Below are 17,978 nucleotides of genomic sequence, written 5' to 3' on the forward strand. Positions count from 1 at the left end.
TTACTGCTTTAAGAGTTGGAGAATTTTGTTAGTATTTGTACTGAGAGAACTTTTGGGGAATAGACTTCATAGACTTGCACTGGTTGGACAAAAGGAATGTTTACAAATTATTTATGGTCCAATCTCCTCAACACCTTTTATAAAACCAGTGCATTTCTTTCTTCGAGACCAGTAACACATGTAAACATATATGCTTTGGAGAAATCTGAACTTTTTACAAAGAAGTAAGTCCAAGAGAATGCCAAAAAGAACTTCCCCCTGCACTACACTTCATATTTTCCAAGAAGATATTTTCAGGAGGGTCAGGTACTAAATCTCTGCCAAGGGCAGGATGTAACTCCACCGGGGTCAGTATTACTATGGTAAGTGCTGTGTGCTTCACTAGTGCTGTCCCTCACTGTGCATGAACCACAGGGACAGCACTGCAATAGCCCTGTTACCAACTGGGAAACACATTCCTCCACATACAGAGGAGAAACAATGACCTTACACTTCCTAACAGTGTGTGCTGACAGATAGCAGTCTGGTAGACTTTGTTCCAAAACACACTCACTTTCTGCCTTTACTAACTGCCTTGCTGTCTGTCCAAGGCTTCCATGAGGATTCACTGAAAGCACACATTTTGAGCTACATTTTAGTTTTACCTGCTTGCACCTCGAGGAGGCACTCTGGGAGGCCTTTCTGGGAAAGGAAGCCTCTCTGCTTGGTGAGGAATTGGGCTACGGCTCCTTGCTGTTTCTGGGACTTCGCTGTCCTACAAAATAAAGAGAAGTGTTTACAGAACAGCAGAATCTGGTTCTTGGTATACTCACAAAAGAAAAGGCTAAATTTTTTCTCTAAATGCAATGCCAGCTCTGAGCTCTTTTTTCTGCATGTAAACTAAGACATGTACCTAAGGACAGCAGAGCAGTACATAGCAGAGGTGAGAGCTTACCTCACTGTCCCCTTCCATCCCACTGCTGACACTCAAGATACTCCGAGTGCTGGAGCGGTTACTTGCACTACCTGGAGGAAGCAAGTGAAAAATTGATTAATAAAACCAGAAAAACTGATTAATTAACTGATTAAATGCTGGGGATTTAACTGCAAATCCCTAACTCAGGGCTCTAACCTCATGCTTAATTCTTGCAAATATAATTAATGCTCTTTTAGATTCACTTACTTTCACTGGTTTTTTTTCATGTATTTGGGATCCAAATAACAGCATTTCATACAACACAAACCACATGACCAAGCCATTCAATTATGCTTTCTTTCTAAAAGATTTCTGCCTTATCTTTATTTATCCAGTCTTCTGGTTAAATACTCACAACCACAGTCTATTCTTAATATCTATCACGTAATATGAAAAGATCCAATGCCAATGTCATCTTGAAAGTCAGGCAAATATTTTCACAAGGGTTACACACCCAACACTTATGTACATTTATATTATCAGTCCCCATATCTTTAACAACTGCATGAAGACAGAGCACTGTCACATATTCATTCCTGGAGTGACTGCTTAAGAAGTTACTGTTCCAAATAAATAACTTGTTTACTGCCCCCTCTTACAACAATCCTCAATCATCACAGGAATGCTTCCTAGTCTATTTCCAAGCTAAAAACAAGTTTGTTCAAACAACCTTCAGCACCCATCTATGCAAACCCATTAAACTGTCATGGACTCGGAGTAGGGATTGTTTTTCCAATCAGTCATGCCAATTCCAAAGGTGACAGCAACTCACAAACATATCACACACTGCTATGGCTGGTATCAGTAATAAACAGATAACATTCTATAGGGCTGTGAAATACTGGGACACGAATATTCAGAAAGCTGTCCATGGAAATGGTGGCTAGAGAGGTTTTCTCCTAAGATGCAGTCCCTCCCTGATAGCTTTGGTAAGTCATCTGGTCCAAACAGCAGCACTTAAGAGTGCTAAATACTGTGCTAGGGTCCATTCTCAGCATCACACCGCGAGAAAGAGCACCAGGCTGCACACAGGGAGCCCTGCAGACTTGTGAACACCTCTCTCACGTGTGCTTGTATGCAAGTTACAGGCTCAGCCAGCTGCCTCTGGCACCTGTTCTGGATGCATGCCAGCTGCAACTTGCCAAGAGTCACAAAGGTGGTAACCTCACAGGAAGTCAGGTTTCCTTTTCAGCTGATCCTAAATGATTTCTGCAAGAATTGCTCAGTCTGCAGTAAGAGCAAGAATGCAGGGATTTAATTTGCACAAATTAAACATAATGAAAAGCAAAGACAATAATGTGCAGTCAATCAAGAGGTCCTACAGTTACCAATGAAAAATGCTGTTCTTTATGTAAAACAATTGAAGAAACAACCTGTAAGACTGGTTTCCAGCCCTACAGGCCAGAAGAGCACACAGCCTGCTGGCAGTCACAGCATGGGAGCATCCTTTCCAATAAGGGAGCAGCTGCCATCTACTTTTAAGAACTGAAAACAGGTGGTATGTCTTCCCTGAGAAGGGCTCAAGAGAATCTTTTGCTCAGCTTTTAGGTTCTCCTCCTGCAGAGATGCAGACAAAAGATGCCCAAACCACTTGATGCACACCTGTAATTGCTTTTACAGTTTTGAGAACAGCTGGCCTGAGGCATGCAAGGTTTGGGTGGCATTGTCAGTGCTGGGATTCAGGAACAGAAGTCCTGTCCCCTGGGTCGACTCCAGGGTAAGGCTTGGGAAACGTGTCCCATCCTGTAGGGACAGTGATGCTCAGAGGCTGCTTACTTGTTGTGCTGGATGTGCTTTCTGTTTTCCAATCTCCTCGTTTTATCTCCTTTTTTGGTGGAAAAAGGTTTTTCCTGGGGGCGTATTCATATATTGCACATTCTGGTTTCCCCAAAGTATTACGAGAATGTCGAATGGGTACTGTAATTTCCAAATCTGGAAAGGAAAAATGAAGGTTCAGAAAGGTCCATGCAATTATAGCCTCCAAGTGACAGTTTTGCACTTAAGGACAGAGTTAAACACAATTGCATAAGGACAATCAAAACTGTACATGAATGAGTCAAGATGCACTCCACAGATGGGGTTGTGGAGTGCATCTTTTCTTGGCTGTGAAAGCGAGGAGCAAAGCAGCTTCCCTAAGTTTTTGCCAACTGGCACATGGATATGCATATGAAAATATCACAGAATCACAATACACATGGACACATCTGCCTGAAGAGCTTGTTAAAATGGTTAGTTGCTTCATTATCAGAGACTGTCAGAATCAAGGAATGTTACCTGCACTTTTGTCTTTTTTTTGCTTCTCCATTTGCCTCCTGGTTATGCTATCTCGTAGACGTTTCAGATTTTCCTAAAAACATCACAAGATATTCTTTTCAGGGTTTTGAATAAAGAAAGATGAGCAGCTTTCTGACAAAACCAGTATTATCTTTTCGTTAACTTTGCTAAAGTTTATATATATAAAGTCATTATATTTTAGCTAACTTGCTTTGCAGTCAAGCTGTAACAAAGCTCGCTACATCTGGCTGAAGTCCAAACCATGCCAACAGGTTTTAATCTATTCATTTCAGAAACCCATGTGTGCCTTTCAGAAGCCAAGATGTTCATTATATATGTTAAGGTCAAGTTTACATTCAGGCAGTTGCACATAAGCAGCAAATTGGGTTTAGAACTCCCTGTATTTTCTGTTTGCACTATGACACTGGCACAGAAACAAGACCCACAACCAAGTAACTGCACTGTCCTTTCTGTACTAATGAACAGATTACTCTGACTGTGGGGACAGAAAAGGCTGCCATGCATCCCACAGTGTAAGGTACAACTCAGAATTCAGTAACTGGGAGCAGACTTTTCACCATTGTGTGGCAGCATATTACACCTTACAGTACAAAAAGATAGGGAGAAAAAAGAAAATTTTTCTTCAGCAGGGAAATATGTACAGATCTGAGAGAAGGAAACTCCTGAAAAGCAGAGGAAACAACTGCTGTACCATGAAGCAAAATTCAGAGCAGAGACTTTGAAAGCTGCTCATGGCATGGGGCACAGAGCATGCCACTTCATCTCTTCTACATCAATTTACTTCAGTAGCACTGTGTTCTTCTCTGGTAGAAGAAGGGACTCCTCTGACTGTTTCTGGGTAGAGAGGACCTATCCAAGTGAGAATCAGGAGGAGAAAAGCTTTGGCTTTGTTCTGACAACTTCCAAAACAATGTCACACACTGGAGACTAGACTGCCATGCATGAGCAAAAGGCTCCAAAAGAAGCAGGCAATGGTTTTAAAGAGGGAGGGAGCCAAACTCTAACTTGAGAATAAAAATTTTAAGCTATAACTGATAGTTCCACCAGTCATTATGTCACTGCTGCCAACTGACTCCCTCTGTTAAGGCACCCAAACACTCTGCTTTTACTAATGGCCATTGCTAGACCTTGCCCAGCTGCAAAGAACAGTCCTGCAGCCATGAACAAACGGTTGGAGAAATCAGACCATCTACCACCTAGGGCTTTACAGCCAATACATCTGTGTATGACAGTCTTCACTGATCTGGAATGGATGAGAGCTAACAAGTTAAATGTTCATCACAGAAGTCCCCTGCCAGCAGGTAGGTGCTAGGTGACCTCTGGAAGGGTGATTTAGCCAACTGGATTTTATCCAATTCCTTGTATACAGATCTCCAGAAAATGACAATATTACTGCAAGACAAAAAGATCTGTAAAACTGCTTACTGGGAACAGCTTCCCCATGGTAGGAGAGAACTCTGCTAGCTGGGGAACTATGTTAGCAGTCCTCCTGTCCCAACCAGGGAAAAAATGTACCCATGCTGAGAAGCTTGTGATCCCTAGAGAGACAGCTGTATTTCTTAAACAGTAGCATAAAAGTCTGTACCTGCTGGAACCGGAATGATTCTGATCTCTTTTTCTGGTTCAGTTGCCACTCCTTAAAATGAAGTACAGCTTCATCCACAGTGAGGATGCCCATTTTCACTTGCTCCTGTAATGTAATCAGCTGCCGCTGTCCTGGGGTTTTCATTCCAGCAAATGGATCATATATACTTGATTGAGACAGGTCCCTTACAGGCCTGACTACTGTCTCTGAAGAGAAAACACCAGCAAAAATATTATTAAACTGTGGATCTACCTTCCTCACTGAATACAAAGAGATGAAGTACCCTTGATCCAGCAGACATTAATAAAAAAAGGGGAAAAAAAGTATTACAGACTGAGTGTTTCCTAAGAAGTGTTTGCTTCTTAGGCCATCCCTCTATTTGTCAGGTCTAAAAGCCCAGCTGAGACGTAGCATCGTAGACAAATATATCCCAGGGATAAGCTCTGCTTTTAAAAACATGAACTAAGTAAAGAGCACAAAACACATTCCTTAAAGTGCCCTGCTTCCTCAGCAATTCACAGAACAGAGCTTTTACCTTAGCAGTCACAAAACTAGACTCTATCTAGACAATCTGTGTAGTTTAAGCCTAGAAAGTGGAAACTCATTCTACTGATGCTGGTAATTTCGAACTCATTTGTAACAAAGAAGAGTTCCCAAGACATGAGGCATGCTCCCCTCACACTCTGCACTTATAAAATTTTCCAGTGTCACAAATGGTCAAAAAGATTGGGTTGTTCATAAAAGACTGTTATCCCCAGAGCTTTGCAAACCAGTCTATTCTGTCATATTTCACACAAATGAAGCTACCATAACAGATCTGCTTTTGGATTACTGAAAGGAGTTTCAGGGTGAACTTCTGCCTTACCTTTCTTAACCCTTCCTCTAGGAACATAGAGATTCTCAGGTCTTTGAGCCTTCTGTGCAAAAACTGCAAAAGAAGCATTCTTTAGATACTGAAATGCATCTCAAAGACAGAAATAGCAAGGATGAATACAGCAAGCATACACAGTTCTGCACTGCATTACAGCTTCTGTTACCCTTCTAAGTCCACTGAAGAAAACAAAGATTTTTACAGCAGAATTCTCTTTCTATTGAGCTCAAAGAATTTAGCTCAGCCACCTCCAGAAGAAATCGGGACATGATTTCTCCATAGTCCTGCCACAGTGGGAAATCACTGAAATTACTCTCTCACGTGTCATTGTGGTTCTTGTTAGAATGTTCATGATGTATGAACAGGATTTTCAAAGCTGCCTAATGAACTAGGAGGAACCATCCTTAATTTCAATAAAACCCCACCTCACAGGGACGTACTGAGGTATAAAATCATGTCCTATACAAATGCAGTTGAGTCAGTGATAGCATTACAGATCAGCAATGTCTCAATTTATTAGCTTGATTGTGTCCTTATAATATCAGGTATTTTCTACTTAGCTGGATTTGTTTATACCATTTGAGGGTAATCTGTCATGCTACTGCTTTCATGAAGAGCAAGCTTAGGCCAAGATATTGGGATACAACATCCCCACATTTTCAGAGTAGGCAAAAGATGAAAAAACATTTATGGAATTGGATCCCAAAAGTAACCTAAACTCCAGAGTCAAATAATCCAGTGATCCTGACACTTATTTGGCAGCTGAAACCCATGACAATGCCATTCTACAGTTTACTGGCCTACATTTCCAGTGGTAAACAACTCACTTTTGGAGATGTACAGCTCATTGTCTGGCTGTGGAGAGCTAGATTCTGGTCTTGGAACAGGAACTGGAGGTCTGTTAGCCATTTCCTGTGGAAAAGGGTCTTGTTCCACTGAGTAGTACACATCTTCACCATACTGCTCACAACCTCCTTCCTCAGAATCTGGCACATCCATGCTACCACCTACAACAGAGGAGAGTTTGTAAGAATAGCAACCTGGCCACTTCACTGAACACTGGTTCCCTCCAGATGCATTAAGTACCACATTCTTACCAAGCTGGCCATTTCACAGCCAAAACCATCCAGTTTTGCAGTGCCTTAAATGTACCAAAGACCTTCATGAGAGGACTTAATAAAGTCATTAATATCTAGTAGCATGTAACTGTTTGCCACTATGCCAGTACCATCTGTTTTAAAGAAATAGTGAAAAATCTCCTAACTCTCTTTAAGAATTTGAGGAAAAGTTAGTTTAATTTCAGTTAACTAACATACTTCAATAGTGAACAAATCAAACAGACCAATGATTTCCAAAAGCTATGTGTGATGGTCTACAAAGTACTATAGAGAATTAGTCCTTTGTCTGAAAAAAAAAGCAAACTGTGTGGGCTATCTTCCCTCCTTAAGAGTTCATGAAAAACTCTCAGGCCCTATTTAATTACTTTAACTGTGCTACTGCCATCCTTTCCTGAAAATAGGTCTCACCTTCTAAAAACTTGCGGAGCATTGAGTCTTTCGTAGTTATAGAAACTTCATCTCCAGCAACTGGAGTGTCTGGCTTGGATTGAAGCATCTCTACATCTGAAAAAAAAACCAAACCAACCCAGAAAGATGAACCTGTTAATTACATCCTTCAATACATGGAACAGTGTAATATGACATAATAAAGTGGACCTTTACTTTATGGTGACAATCAAAGAAGCTGGGCAAGTGACCAGACATTTTTCTTGAAAAAAGCTTCTAAGTTGCTATGTTCAGTCTATTCTGCACAATTTTTTTCCAGCTGCCTGATGCTTACACTTGAGGGCAACTAACAATGCTGTTGAGAAGTTCTGACAAGGCTTCAAGCAGGCATTGAGTTTTGGCTATTCTGAGTGTGTGTTGGCCAGGTGAAAGTTTTGACCTCTGGACAGTGCCCCAGAGAGAAAACAACGTGGCTTGGAAAAGCAAGATATTAAAGGCAATTTTCCCATGACACATAAGATAGTGTTTATTTATTGGAATAAAGTCAAAACCATTGGCTGAGTTAATTACTTGGATCTGGAAAATGTTTACAGGGTCAGATGATAATTCAGTATCGAGAAAGGACTGACAGCAAACCATAAGATTATTGTTAATTCAGTGTTTTGACATAAAGAATTCCAATTTTAAAGAAAAAGGTAAACCTCATCATAACACTAATACTAACCTCAAAACTAAAATAAAATGTTAGGTAACCGTGTTCCTAATGATATTAAAAACAAGAGTGATATAATTGGATTGATGAGGCTTATTGATATAAGTGAATTTTTGAAGTATATCTATGTCATAGATCTATGTCATAGATCTATCTATGTCAAACAAGATAGTTTGGGTTACATGTGAGAATATTAAATACTTTTAACTTATTACAATGGCTTCAGTCCTCTGTTACCTTATTCTCAAACAAGTTCCTACCAAGAAAAATTGACCCTGTGGTATCTAATCTTCCTTTGATCAGTCTCTGAAAAACTGTGGTGGAAGCACATCTTGATCACAATAAAGGGGCACACTGCCACAGTATGGCTACACCTAAAATAGCCCAGGTATTATCCTCTACACCACAGCCATATCTACTCACTTACAGGTAATTCCTAGAAAAAGCACTTCAAGTTAGTTATGATTCCCTAGAAAGTCATCCTCACAAACCTTCAAGTCAGTACAAAAGCTTAAATCCTTTATTTGTGATGGCAGCTCTAAACCAGCCAGCACTCACATTAATTTCGGTGAGGGCTTGCCTGTGTGCTGGTATTCTGAATGATACTGAAACACTTTCACTTTGAGAGATTCAATCTAAGTGCTGAGAACTGTGCCAATTTAAACTGATCTGTTATGATACAGGTATATTTTAAGCACTGCTCAGACAAGCTGTTAATATTCTTCAGGCAAAGACTAACAGACCAAGTAAGGAAAACATAATTTAAATAAAAGACTCATGATTGGAAGACAGCAGAGCTTTGTGTGCAGAAGCAACACACTAGAACTCCAGAAGAAGCAGGAAAGAGGCTTTCCAGAGTCCAGTTCAAATATGCTAAATTACAGGGAGCTCAATTTGCAAGAAAATTCCATGCATAGTTTCTGGGAGATCTGGGCATTTCAGGCCTGGAAGAAGGGGAGTTTGGCTTAGTAGTGTTGAGCTTGTTTTTTAATCCTCCACAAGCTTTGTCAACCAACCCCATTCAGAGGTGCACTGATTACAGGCAGACCTACCAAGCATCTAGAAACTCTCATTACTGCAAACAAGAACAGCTTTGTTCCTTACAAGTCCAACCTGATTTACTACTTATCTCTACCTGAAGGCAGAATAACCCTGGGTTTGGTAGCAAAACTATCCCTGCAGTGGCCAACAACATCTAGCAGAAAAGAGTTTATTATTTCAAGGAAAGAACCAAAACAGTCTTCTGGGCTTCATAAACAACAAAAATGTGTTTTACAGTATAATTAAATCTAAAAGAGAGAAAAACAGTCCAGGATCAATAAGCACAAGTGTTTCAAAAAGAAAGATTTTCCTCTGAGGCAGCACACTTAAAAACTGCAGAAACACTAGATGTCCTTAAGTACCTTAAGGAGGTACTTAAAATATAAGAAGCTAAATTCTCTGCTCATTATGGGAATCATGTAATAGATCAGTGGGATTAAGTCAGACCAAACAGCCAGGTGAATAAGAACAGCAAATTTACAATTGCTTAACAGAGGTACTTAATTTTGTATTTTCAATTGGCCTCACTGAATACTAATACAATAGTGAAAAAGTTAAACATATGCATATTTATCAGAATGAGCTCTTTATTTTTAGCAATAAACCATTCAGATTAGAATAATGATTTTTCATTTATAATCTTTTTGGCACACATATTTCTAGATGTTAATTTCTTTTGCTCTCAAGCTTTTGAGCTGGAATCTCAGCTCTTGTTTTTCAGTTTCCCCAGTTGTCAGTAAAATCACATCTGACATAGTGTTCTTTTCTGCCAGTGTCAGAATGTTCCTAGGTACCCAGTCCTTGGGAAGAAAAAGCAGGACATGGTAGAATATTTAGTCTCATTTCTGTATGTTAATTTATTTGCTCAGGGTTCAACACTGAAGAAACAGCTCTTGATCTTGTGCACTATCAATCTAGAAAAGGCATAGAGCAATTTTGTCAGCCAGCTGATGACGGAACTGCAGCACAGTTTCCTTGTGGTGAGAGCAGAAAAGCTGTAACTGAGGAACTACTGTGTGTCAGAGATGGGTCTGAGCAATGTGATCTCAACATGTCTCTGCCCATTGCAGAGGGCTTGGACTAGGTGAGCTTTAGAGGTACCTTCTAACCCAAACCTTCCCATGATTCTGTGACTCTATGAATATACGTACAAAGATCTTCTGGGGCACCAGGTACAAATCCAGCCATGGATTCATAAAGCTCTTCATCGGAGCCTGGATTCAAGGAACATTTCATTAACAGATCAGTGGACAGATGAGCCATGGACTCATAAACAGACTCATCCTCCTCGCCTTGCATCAGCTCTTCCTTAATGTGACTCTTCAGCATATCTGCAGTTTCCTGGAGAGGAAGGAGGGCAAGAAAAAAAAATTCAAGTATCTTTTAAATAAAGAATCTAGAGAATAAAGGCAAGCAAAAGATATCTCACTTGGTCATCAGTGATAGAAAAAACCTCTGAAGACAGCTCATTCCCAAAGATTAAGGCTTCTCAAGTGACTTAAATCCCCACTACAGCTGTCTGGGTCAAACTTTTGAGATCTATGTTGTATTAATAGGTAAAAAAGGTGAAACAAGGGCTTCTGACACATTCTGAGTAGCCATTACAGCCTCTCACCCCACCACTTTCATGTCCTACCCAAGGTGTGCAAACTCCCAGAACATAAGCACAGCTCATTCTAAAAATACAAACGCTTGTCAAAGGCTATTTTGGGGCACGCATAGCTAACCATAAGGGGGAAAGCTTATCACATGCAGAGCACCTGCAAAACAGCAAAGTTTTAGCTTTGATGTAGATTCAGTTTCAGTTTCTTGGCATTAGCAGCAGCATGTAACACCCAGAGTGGGAGTACACAGACCCTCTTCTGTGATATTAACAGGAAACCTCACAGCAGGCAGCAGTTCATGTAATACAGGCAACTTCTGATTCACAGGAGAGCAGAATCCTTTCTTATGCATTTGCAACATAGAGCAGGGGGGGAAGGCAGAACTTCACCAAATCGCAACGCAAGGAAGCAAAACGTAAAGCTTCATTCCATCCTCCTTCCCAAATTCCAATTATGTCACAAGCACTGTCATCTTAACAGTTGCAATACTACAAGATATTCACAAATGCAGACTCACGGGCCCTCAATCCATGGGGCATGTGTGTCAAAGCTGTCTATACATGCTTCCCTCCAGTGTCAGACCACTAGTTCATGCAATGCTTTACAGAGGTGCAGAGGAACTCTTGCCAGAGAGAAAATTAGGTGAGTAATGGGGTTTAATTGGATTTTCAGACATTCATTCTACTGATAGTAGTCACTACCTTGCAGTAGTCACACTATAGCAGCTTTGTACTGTGCTGCAGACAGCTTCAGCAGGTCAGTAAGGAGGACCTGCTCTTACCACAGCTCTGTCACTGTGCTGGTGGAGAGAATATGGGAGGAGCACAGTACTGCAATGAGAGGTTGGAAGGACATCCTGCACATCTCTCACTTACCCTGATGCAAAGTTTGTGATCTCACAATTTACAGTTTTTCTGCAGCCCTCCTGATCTCAGAATATGGAATGGCTTTTATTTAGCTCTAATGTATAATATAAAGAAGCAAGGCCAAAGTCCAAGAACTACCCATACCTCCTAAATAGGGCTTAAACACTAGAATATTTGGCTGGCAGAACCATACTAAAGCTGGCAGATCTATCTTCCAGCACTCAGACAACATCAAGGACAATTAAACACAACTTTTCAACCTAAAGCAAAGGCAAATAGAATTCAGATGTGGTCAATGTGACCTGAGTCAGGGAGTTCCTTGTTATTTTGAAGTATGCAGGCCAGAAGCAGCTCAAACTGAAACAAAAGGAGAAACTCTATGAGTACCCAAGCACTGCACAGAAAAAATTGTTTGGTGCAGCTGGAGTCAGGTCCATGTCATAATCTGGAAAAGTCAGAGTGCATTTTCTGGGGGTGGGGTTAGCTCAAATAGAAATGATCTGTCAGCTGGGATCCCTGACAGAAGAAGTAGGGAATGGACCAATATATACCAATGCAGGGAGAAATGGGTATCAAGTGGAACAGGCAGACTACACAGATCAGCTCTGAATGAGCCAGTAAGCAATCCTGCCCATACTATAACAAATAAGAGAGCACCTCAAATTGGATCTTTCCAAACATATTCTATTCCCATATTACTCCCTAAAGTAAGCTGGATAAAGGGGCTCTTTCCCAGGATCAGAACTAGAAGAACACACTTGGCATTAACCACATGTCCTCAGAAACTTCATCAGATGGATGGAGGAATGGAAGCCAGCATGGCAGTCTCTGCTTCCATCTTACTTGCTCTGTGCAAAAGCCCCAGGAAATTCCCTGGCTGCAGAGACACACCAAACCCTACAGCCTGAAAGCTTTCAGTGTGACTGGATGTCTGTGTTCTACACCCTACCACAACACACTTCATCACCCCATCACTCCTGCTCAAGCAACACTAAGTGCCCAGCTCAGTGCCAGAGCCTGAACCCAGTGTGGGACGAGGCAGAAAGACAGCTCAGCTTCCCCTTACCACATATTCATCAATGAACTGGCGGAGGTCCTTAAAGCCATGCTTTTCTGCTATGGTGTTTGGATAGTGGCCATACTTGTTGGCTACACTGTAGGCCTGCAGTGCTCCAGGGCATGTAAGCAGCAAGGCAGTGAGGTTCTTCAGCCCGTATCTTGCAGAGAAGTGAAGCAGTGTTGGCAACTCCTCATCCCTCTGATCTGTGAGAACAGGAGACCATTAGAACCTAGGTTTTTCTCTAGTAGCAACAAAGCCAGTAGGCGAGAACCAGACACAGCAAACACACAGACCAAAGCAGCTGTGAAATCCCTGGAAGGATATATATGGTTTCAAAATCAAGCCAACTGCATAAATGATCTTGTGCACCTCCAGGCTGAAGTTCTATTACCTTTAGTGGGGAATATGGCACTGTAATAGCTTAAATATATGTAGGATCACAGATTTGCAAGGACTTCTTAGACCAACAAAGAAGACAGCATACCAACCCAGCTGCTCAGTGTGTATCTTAGAGTTATTGGATTTGGGGAAAAGGACTAGGCTGTGGAGAAAAGGTATGAGGCAAAATAACACAGAAAACCTGGGAGACATTTGCAGAGAATCATCTTTTCACTCTGGTTTAAAGCTGTCTATATACAGCATCTGCCACAGTGCAGGGAAGTGAGAATGACAGATGTAATAAAAAAAGGACTCAAATGGCAATCCCCTTTCTATAGACATTATCAGAAATTTATCTTCCTGGCTGAGATCCAAGGTTTTTGAGACAGCCTGTACAGGTACCACCCACTGCAGTATTAAGGTGCTTCAAGGTAAAACAACTGACACAAAGAAAATCTAAAAACAAACCAAGAGACTTTAAACTTACTTGCTGTCATATCTTCTTCTTCCAGCTGGTTGATTCCAAACAGGTGTAGACCACTGGCAGGAATGTTCTTCTTGAGTGACTCAGTCAATAGTTTGTCCAGGGCTTCTATGCTGTATGGCACAATTTTAAAGGCCTACAGATAAATGGAAAGCACTTTTGTTTGGTAGAGTCTGGAGATTCAGTTATGGGGAGATTTATATGGTGTTTTCATTATTTAACACAATCAGAAAACAGTAGGTATAAACACAAAAGGTAGAAAGGTTCAGGTCAAACAAAGAACTTTGATAGCTTCCTGGTGCAGAGAGAGTATCATCAAGCTCAAGAGATGAGACCCATATACTCCACAAGACAGAGCACAATGAGAAAGTCACTCATGCAACTGGAAGCACAGAAAACTCGCTTCCTACTTTCTTGGCAGGCATACACTTACTTCTGAAAGTGTTCCAATGAAATGTCACTCCTACTTTAAGCATGCACTAGTGTCCATTTTGAATTGTACACACTCTGGGTTCAGCTTTTGAACTGGTTCTTTACCACTGGGAAGCAAGCAGGCATACTCCCTAAGCAGAGGCAACAACCAGTACCAACTGCTACACAACAGGAACTAAAAAGCAAGGGCAACAGTCTCCCCTGCCCCAGGTATATTGGTGACCCTATAACAAGGCTACTCTGTAGGCTTCCAGTACATGGCAGATCAGGAACATGCAGGCAGACAACAGGCAAACACAGCAGAAACTTTCCTTGTGCAAGCTTTACCCCTCTAATAGGGCTCAGGTACCCCAACTGGGCAAAACAGAATAGGAAAACTGAGTGGCTGTATTGAAAAAGTGTTAAGAATCAACAAATCGTTTTATGTTACTCTGCTTCCTCCAGCTAACATGAATCTTTGCTACTATTAACATATTTTTTTAAGCAACACCTAGGTACAAATTCCAAAACATTTTATTTCTTTATAGTACTTTCTGTTATATCAAGTTCTGTCATTCCAACCTTTTGAAGCCATCATGGCCTAAATGTAGGTGTTGATTGACTGCATTTTTTTTTCTTCATCTGATAACCTGACTCACCTTAGCCAGCTATGTGCTCAAGAGACAGAAAAAACACTCATGCTTTCAATAGAAGGGGATATTAGAGTTAGGTGAAAATCCCTAAGTAACCTGGTATTTCTTCATTTCAGGAGAGCTACTTCATGGCAAGCACTTTTGCTTATGCATGCTTGTATAGCCTCTGAAAGAGCTGGTTTCCACAGCAGCTGATTGCTGAAGTCCTTACCTGGCACATGAACTGTACAGGGTTGGCTGCATTAGCCAACAGATTGCTGATCTCCTCCATGTCAGTATGGTAAGTGACACTTGCTTCTCCCACCATCAAGTCCCCTGAATATATCTGCAGGGGCACTGTCCCAGAGGTTAAATCTTTGAAAAGAAAGAGCAAAAATAACCATTAGCACAAACAATGGGCATGAGTTTTCATGACATACTGTGAGGACAGGAGGAGTTTCAGTATCCATCTGGTGGTATATCCAAACAGTTTCTGCTATATTAAATTCATGAAAAGTCATGAGAAGAGTCATGATCTTGGAACAACAGGTAGGAAAGTACTTTGGAACTACCTTCCTTACAGCTATGTCAATGCACATAACCTGCTAGGTCCTCTGCTAACAGTAGACTGAATCACTAATGTTGAAAGTACTCCACTTTGAACTAGAAAGCCACACATCTCTTCAGCCCTGGCTTCTCTGGAACTGTCTATAAAGCCATACCATAAATACAAAGAGCTGGGAAAGAAAGGAAAAGAAATCAGAAAAGTCACTACAGATTTTGCAACCTCTGTCAGCCTCACTAGCCTCTGAATAAAATCAGTTAAAAAGAATTCCAGCTTTGCAACTTAACCCATGCACAGGATTATCTTCTACCTGCAATTTAGAGCTTCTTGATGTTTCACCTAATATGCATTTATAAGTCTGAACTTCCTCTTTGAAACACAGATATTTTGAATCCCACTAAAATTAGTCTTTCCCTGTTAACAACTTGGGAAATTATGAAACAGTTAATAACACAAAGGAATTAAAAAGTATTTCTCTTACTGTTAGAAACCTCAGAGCTTACACTGTACACTCCATCAAAGTGAAGGTCATGTTTATAATTCAAAGTACAAGTTAGTTTCCAGGTCAGTGTTTCTATAGTAAGTCTTGACTTACAATATTAAATTAAACCTTTATATGTTCATGAGGTCACCTTCTTTAAAATCAACCCATTTCACTGACTTTGTGGGATTTGCTTTAATGACTATTAGTCTCTATTCTCAGACAGAATGGCAGAATGACTCTTCAAGAGGACAGACTAAAGCAGATTAAATAAAATAATGCTGAGAAATAATACCAATCTTAAAGGTTCTGAAATTAGTCCTTTAAAGTTCAGTGAACTTAAAAGTTTAGGTACCTTTCAGTTTTGTAAATGTAAATATTTAGAGTGACAGAACATATCTAAATTAAAAGGCAAGTCAGAACAAATAGTCTCAGCTCTGATCACAGAGATCACTACACAGTAAACACCGTTTAATGCCATTATAGTCATGTAATTATTTACTGGCACTTTCCTTCTCTCTTGGTGCCCTGCCAATGCTACTATGGTGGTGGTCATAACACACAGCTAAGTTCAAAGTGCTCTACAAGCTGCAATGTGTTCTCAGAAGTCCCAGCAAGGTGTTTCCACTCTGCAACCCTACTGCTGCTGAGGGGAAAACAGAGCCCACAAGCAGCAGACTCTCTCAGTTCCTCATCAGAACTATCACAGGTGAGAATGCAAGTTCAATGTTTTCTGGGCTCAAGTTTTCCTGCATTGCAATCTTTAGCCTTATGCCCCTGGCACTTCTCAGGACAGGTAGGTTGAGATAGAAAGGAAGCAATAGGGAAGGAGAGGGAGAAAAAAAAAAATCTCAGTCCATCTTACTTGGAGCCTGCACAGAGATTGTGTACTCATTCTCCATCTCAGCCAGCACACGCACAGAGGATGCATTCTCTGGAGAAAATTCAACTTCAGTTTTCATTTCACCATCTAGTTTACATTTCATGATAATATAAACTGTTGTCTGCACCTAAGACAAAAGGCATTACAACACACAGGTTCAAAACAAAACCACTTGGTTAAGTCCATTTTCTAGGGATTTCGTTCTCATTGCAACTAACACATCAATTATCATCTATCATTTTCACAGTTTTGAATAGTTTTCAGGAGCATCTTCCAGTCACAGACTAACTGGGCAAGTGGCTTCTGCTACAGCTTACACCAGTACAGAAGAAGCTTCTATAATGCTTCTATCAGTTCTATCAGTTTAATGCTTCTAGGGAAAAGCATTAAACTGATAGAACTCCACATTTATTAGATAGATTTATAAACTGATTTGGGCTAGATTTATAAAATTATTTACTTTCAACTCTATCCATCTCTTACCTTAAGCAGCACAGCCACATTCTAAATAGAAACAAAACAAAGAAACTTGGACTCTTTCCATCTGAGAAGATGCTATACTAAAAAGTGCTCGTTTTCAGACAAGAAGCCATGATGCAAGCTTTTCAGGGTCACTTGCAAGGCATGCACCAGAATTGTCATATTAGACTGGATACTGACTGTGGAGTTAGTCAGTTCATTACAGTCATCTTACCCCACTTGCCAGCAGAACAGAAGAAGGGAAGAGTGTGAACCGGTCTCACAGCACCCAAGCCAAGCAGCCATGTTAATGAGACAGTCATTAAGTGACATCACAGCCTAGACAGCACTAAGCACTGCACATTACCAAGCTACTCCTGGGCCTAGGGAGCCAAGCCCATGAAACAAGAGACATGGAGGACAGGGGGCTAAGCAAGAAGGTGACAGAAGAATTCAGGACTAATTTCCAGGCCTGTAAAGCTGAACATTACAAAGCAGCATAATGATTTGCACCAGCTCACAGTAAGAACATAGCCCAAGGAGTGGACATACAGTACCCCACATTGTATGCGGCTGGGCTGCACCACTGGACAGTCCCCAGTGCTCTTGGATGATCCATGTTCTTCACTCATGGCAATTCTGTGGGAGTCAACTGGATTCTTCTCGTCTTCTGTTTCTGTATCAGTCACAGAGTCACAGCCTGAGTCTAAAATAAAGTACAGAGAGTCCTGCTGCCTCACTCCCCTTTGTGAAAATGCTTATCACACACATCCATCCTGAAAAACAGCTGTGAAGGTGGGATGGAACTCACTATTCCTCTCAAAGTAATGCTCAGCAAAGGGGATCTAGTTGAAGAAAGGGAAACTACAGAGTTTCCTCATTTTTTTCCCCTTAAGAGGATTCGAGGAGGAAATTAAGGGCATGAAAGCAGTAGAGTAGCACTGAATATGCTTACGGAGCAAACAACAGTGGCACTCTGCTGAGCTGGACAGTCTCCTCATGTTAACAGGAAAGTCATCATGTGAATGTCTAATATAAGAATGATCAGTATCTGAACTCATCTGACTCAAGCAGCACTCTGATATACTGTAAGATGGACAGCAGCCTTTAGTCCTACTTTCCTAAAATAAAACGTGAAAACCAGTGTTTGTCATTTCAGTAGTATCTTTAGTTTTCTCAGTGCTGTTTAAC

General features: G+C 40.9%; 1 protein-coding gene across 8 annotated transcripts in view; it reads right to left on the reverse strand.

Moving 5' to 3' along the window:
* Positions 1-17,978, reverse strand: part of PIK3AP1 (phosphoinositide-3-kinase adaptor protein 1) — a 37,263-nt gene that overhangs the window by 1,024 nt on the left and 18,261 nt on the right. For all 8 annotated transcript variants that reach the window (XM_064430601.1, XM_064430603.1, XM_064430602.1 and 5 more), the window contains exons 3-16: positions 17,345-17,493; positions 16,311-16,455; positions 14,632-14,774; positions 13,360-13,492; positions 12,501-12,697; positions 10,116-10,305; positions 7,233-7,328; positions 6,534-6,713; positions 5,701-5,763; positions 4,836-5,041; positions 3,230-3,302; positions 2,732-2,887; positions 935-1,005; positions 645-754 (exon numbers count right to left, since the gene is read on the reverse strand). In XM_064430601.1, the coding sequence (XP_064286671.1) occupies positions 645-754; positions 935-1,005; positions 2,732-2,887; positions 3,230-3,302; positions 4,836-5,041; positions 5,701-5,763; positions 6,534-6,713; positions 7,233-7,328; positions 10,116-10,305; positions 12,501-12,697; positions 13,360-13,492; positions 14,632-14,774; positions 16,311-16,455; positions 17,345-17,419 (1,838 nt within the window). In that variant the 5' untranslated portion in view covers positions 17,420-17,493. The remainder of the gene's footprint in view (positions 1-644; positions 755-934; positions 1,006-2,731; positions 2,888-3,229; positions 3,303-4,835; positions 5,042-5,700; positions 5,764-6,533; positions 6,714-7,232; positions 7,329-10,115; positions 10,306-12,500; positions 12,698-13,359; positions 13,493-14,631; positions 14,775-16,310; positions 16,456-17,344; positions 17,494-17,978) is intronic.

This window comes from Passer domesticus, chromosome 8, assembly GCF_036417665.1.
Source record: "Passer domesticus isolate bPasDom1 chromosome 8, bPasDom1.hap1, whole genome shotgun sequence".
Lineage (NCBI taxonomy): Eukaryota > Metazoa > Chordata > Aves > Passeriformes > Passeridae > Passer > Passer domesticus.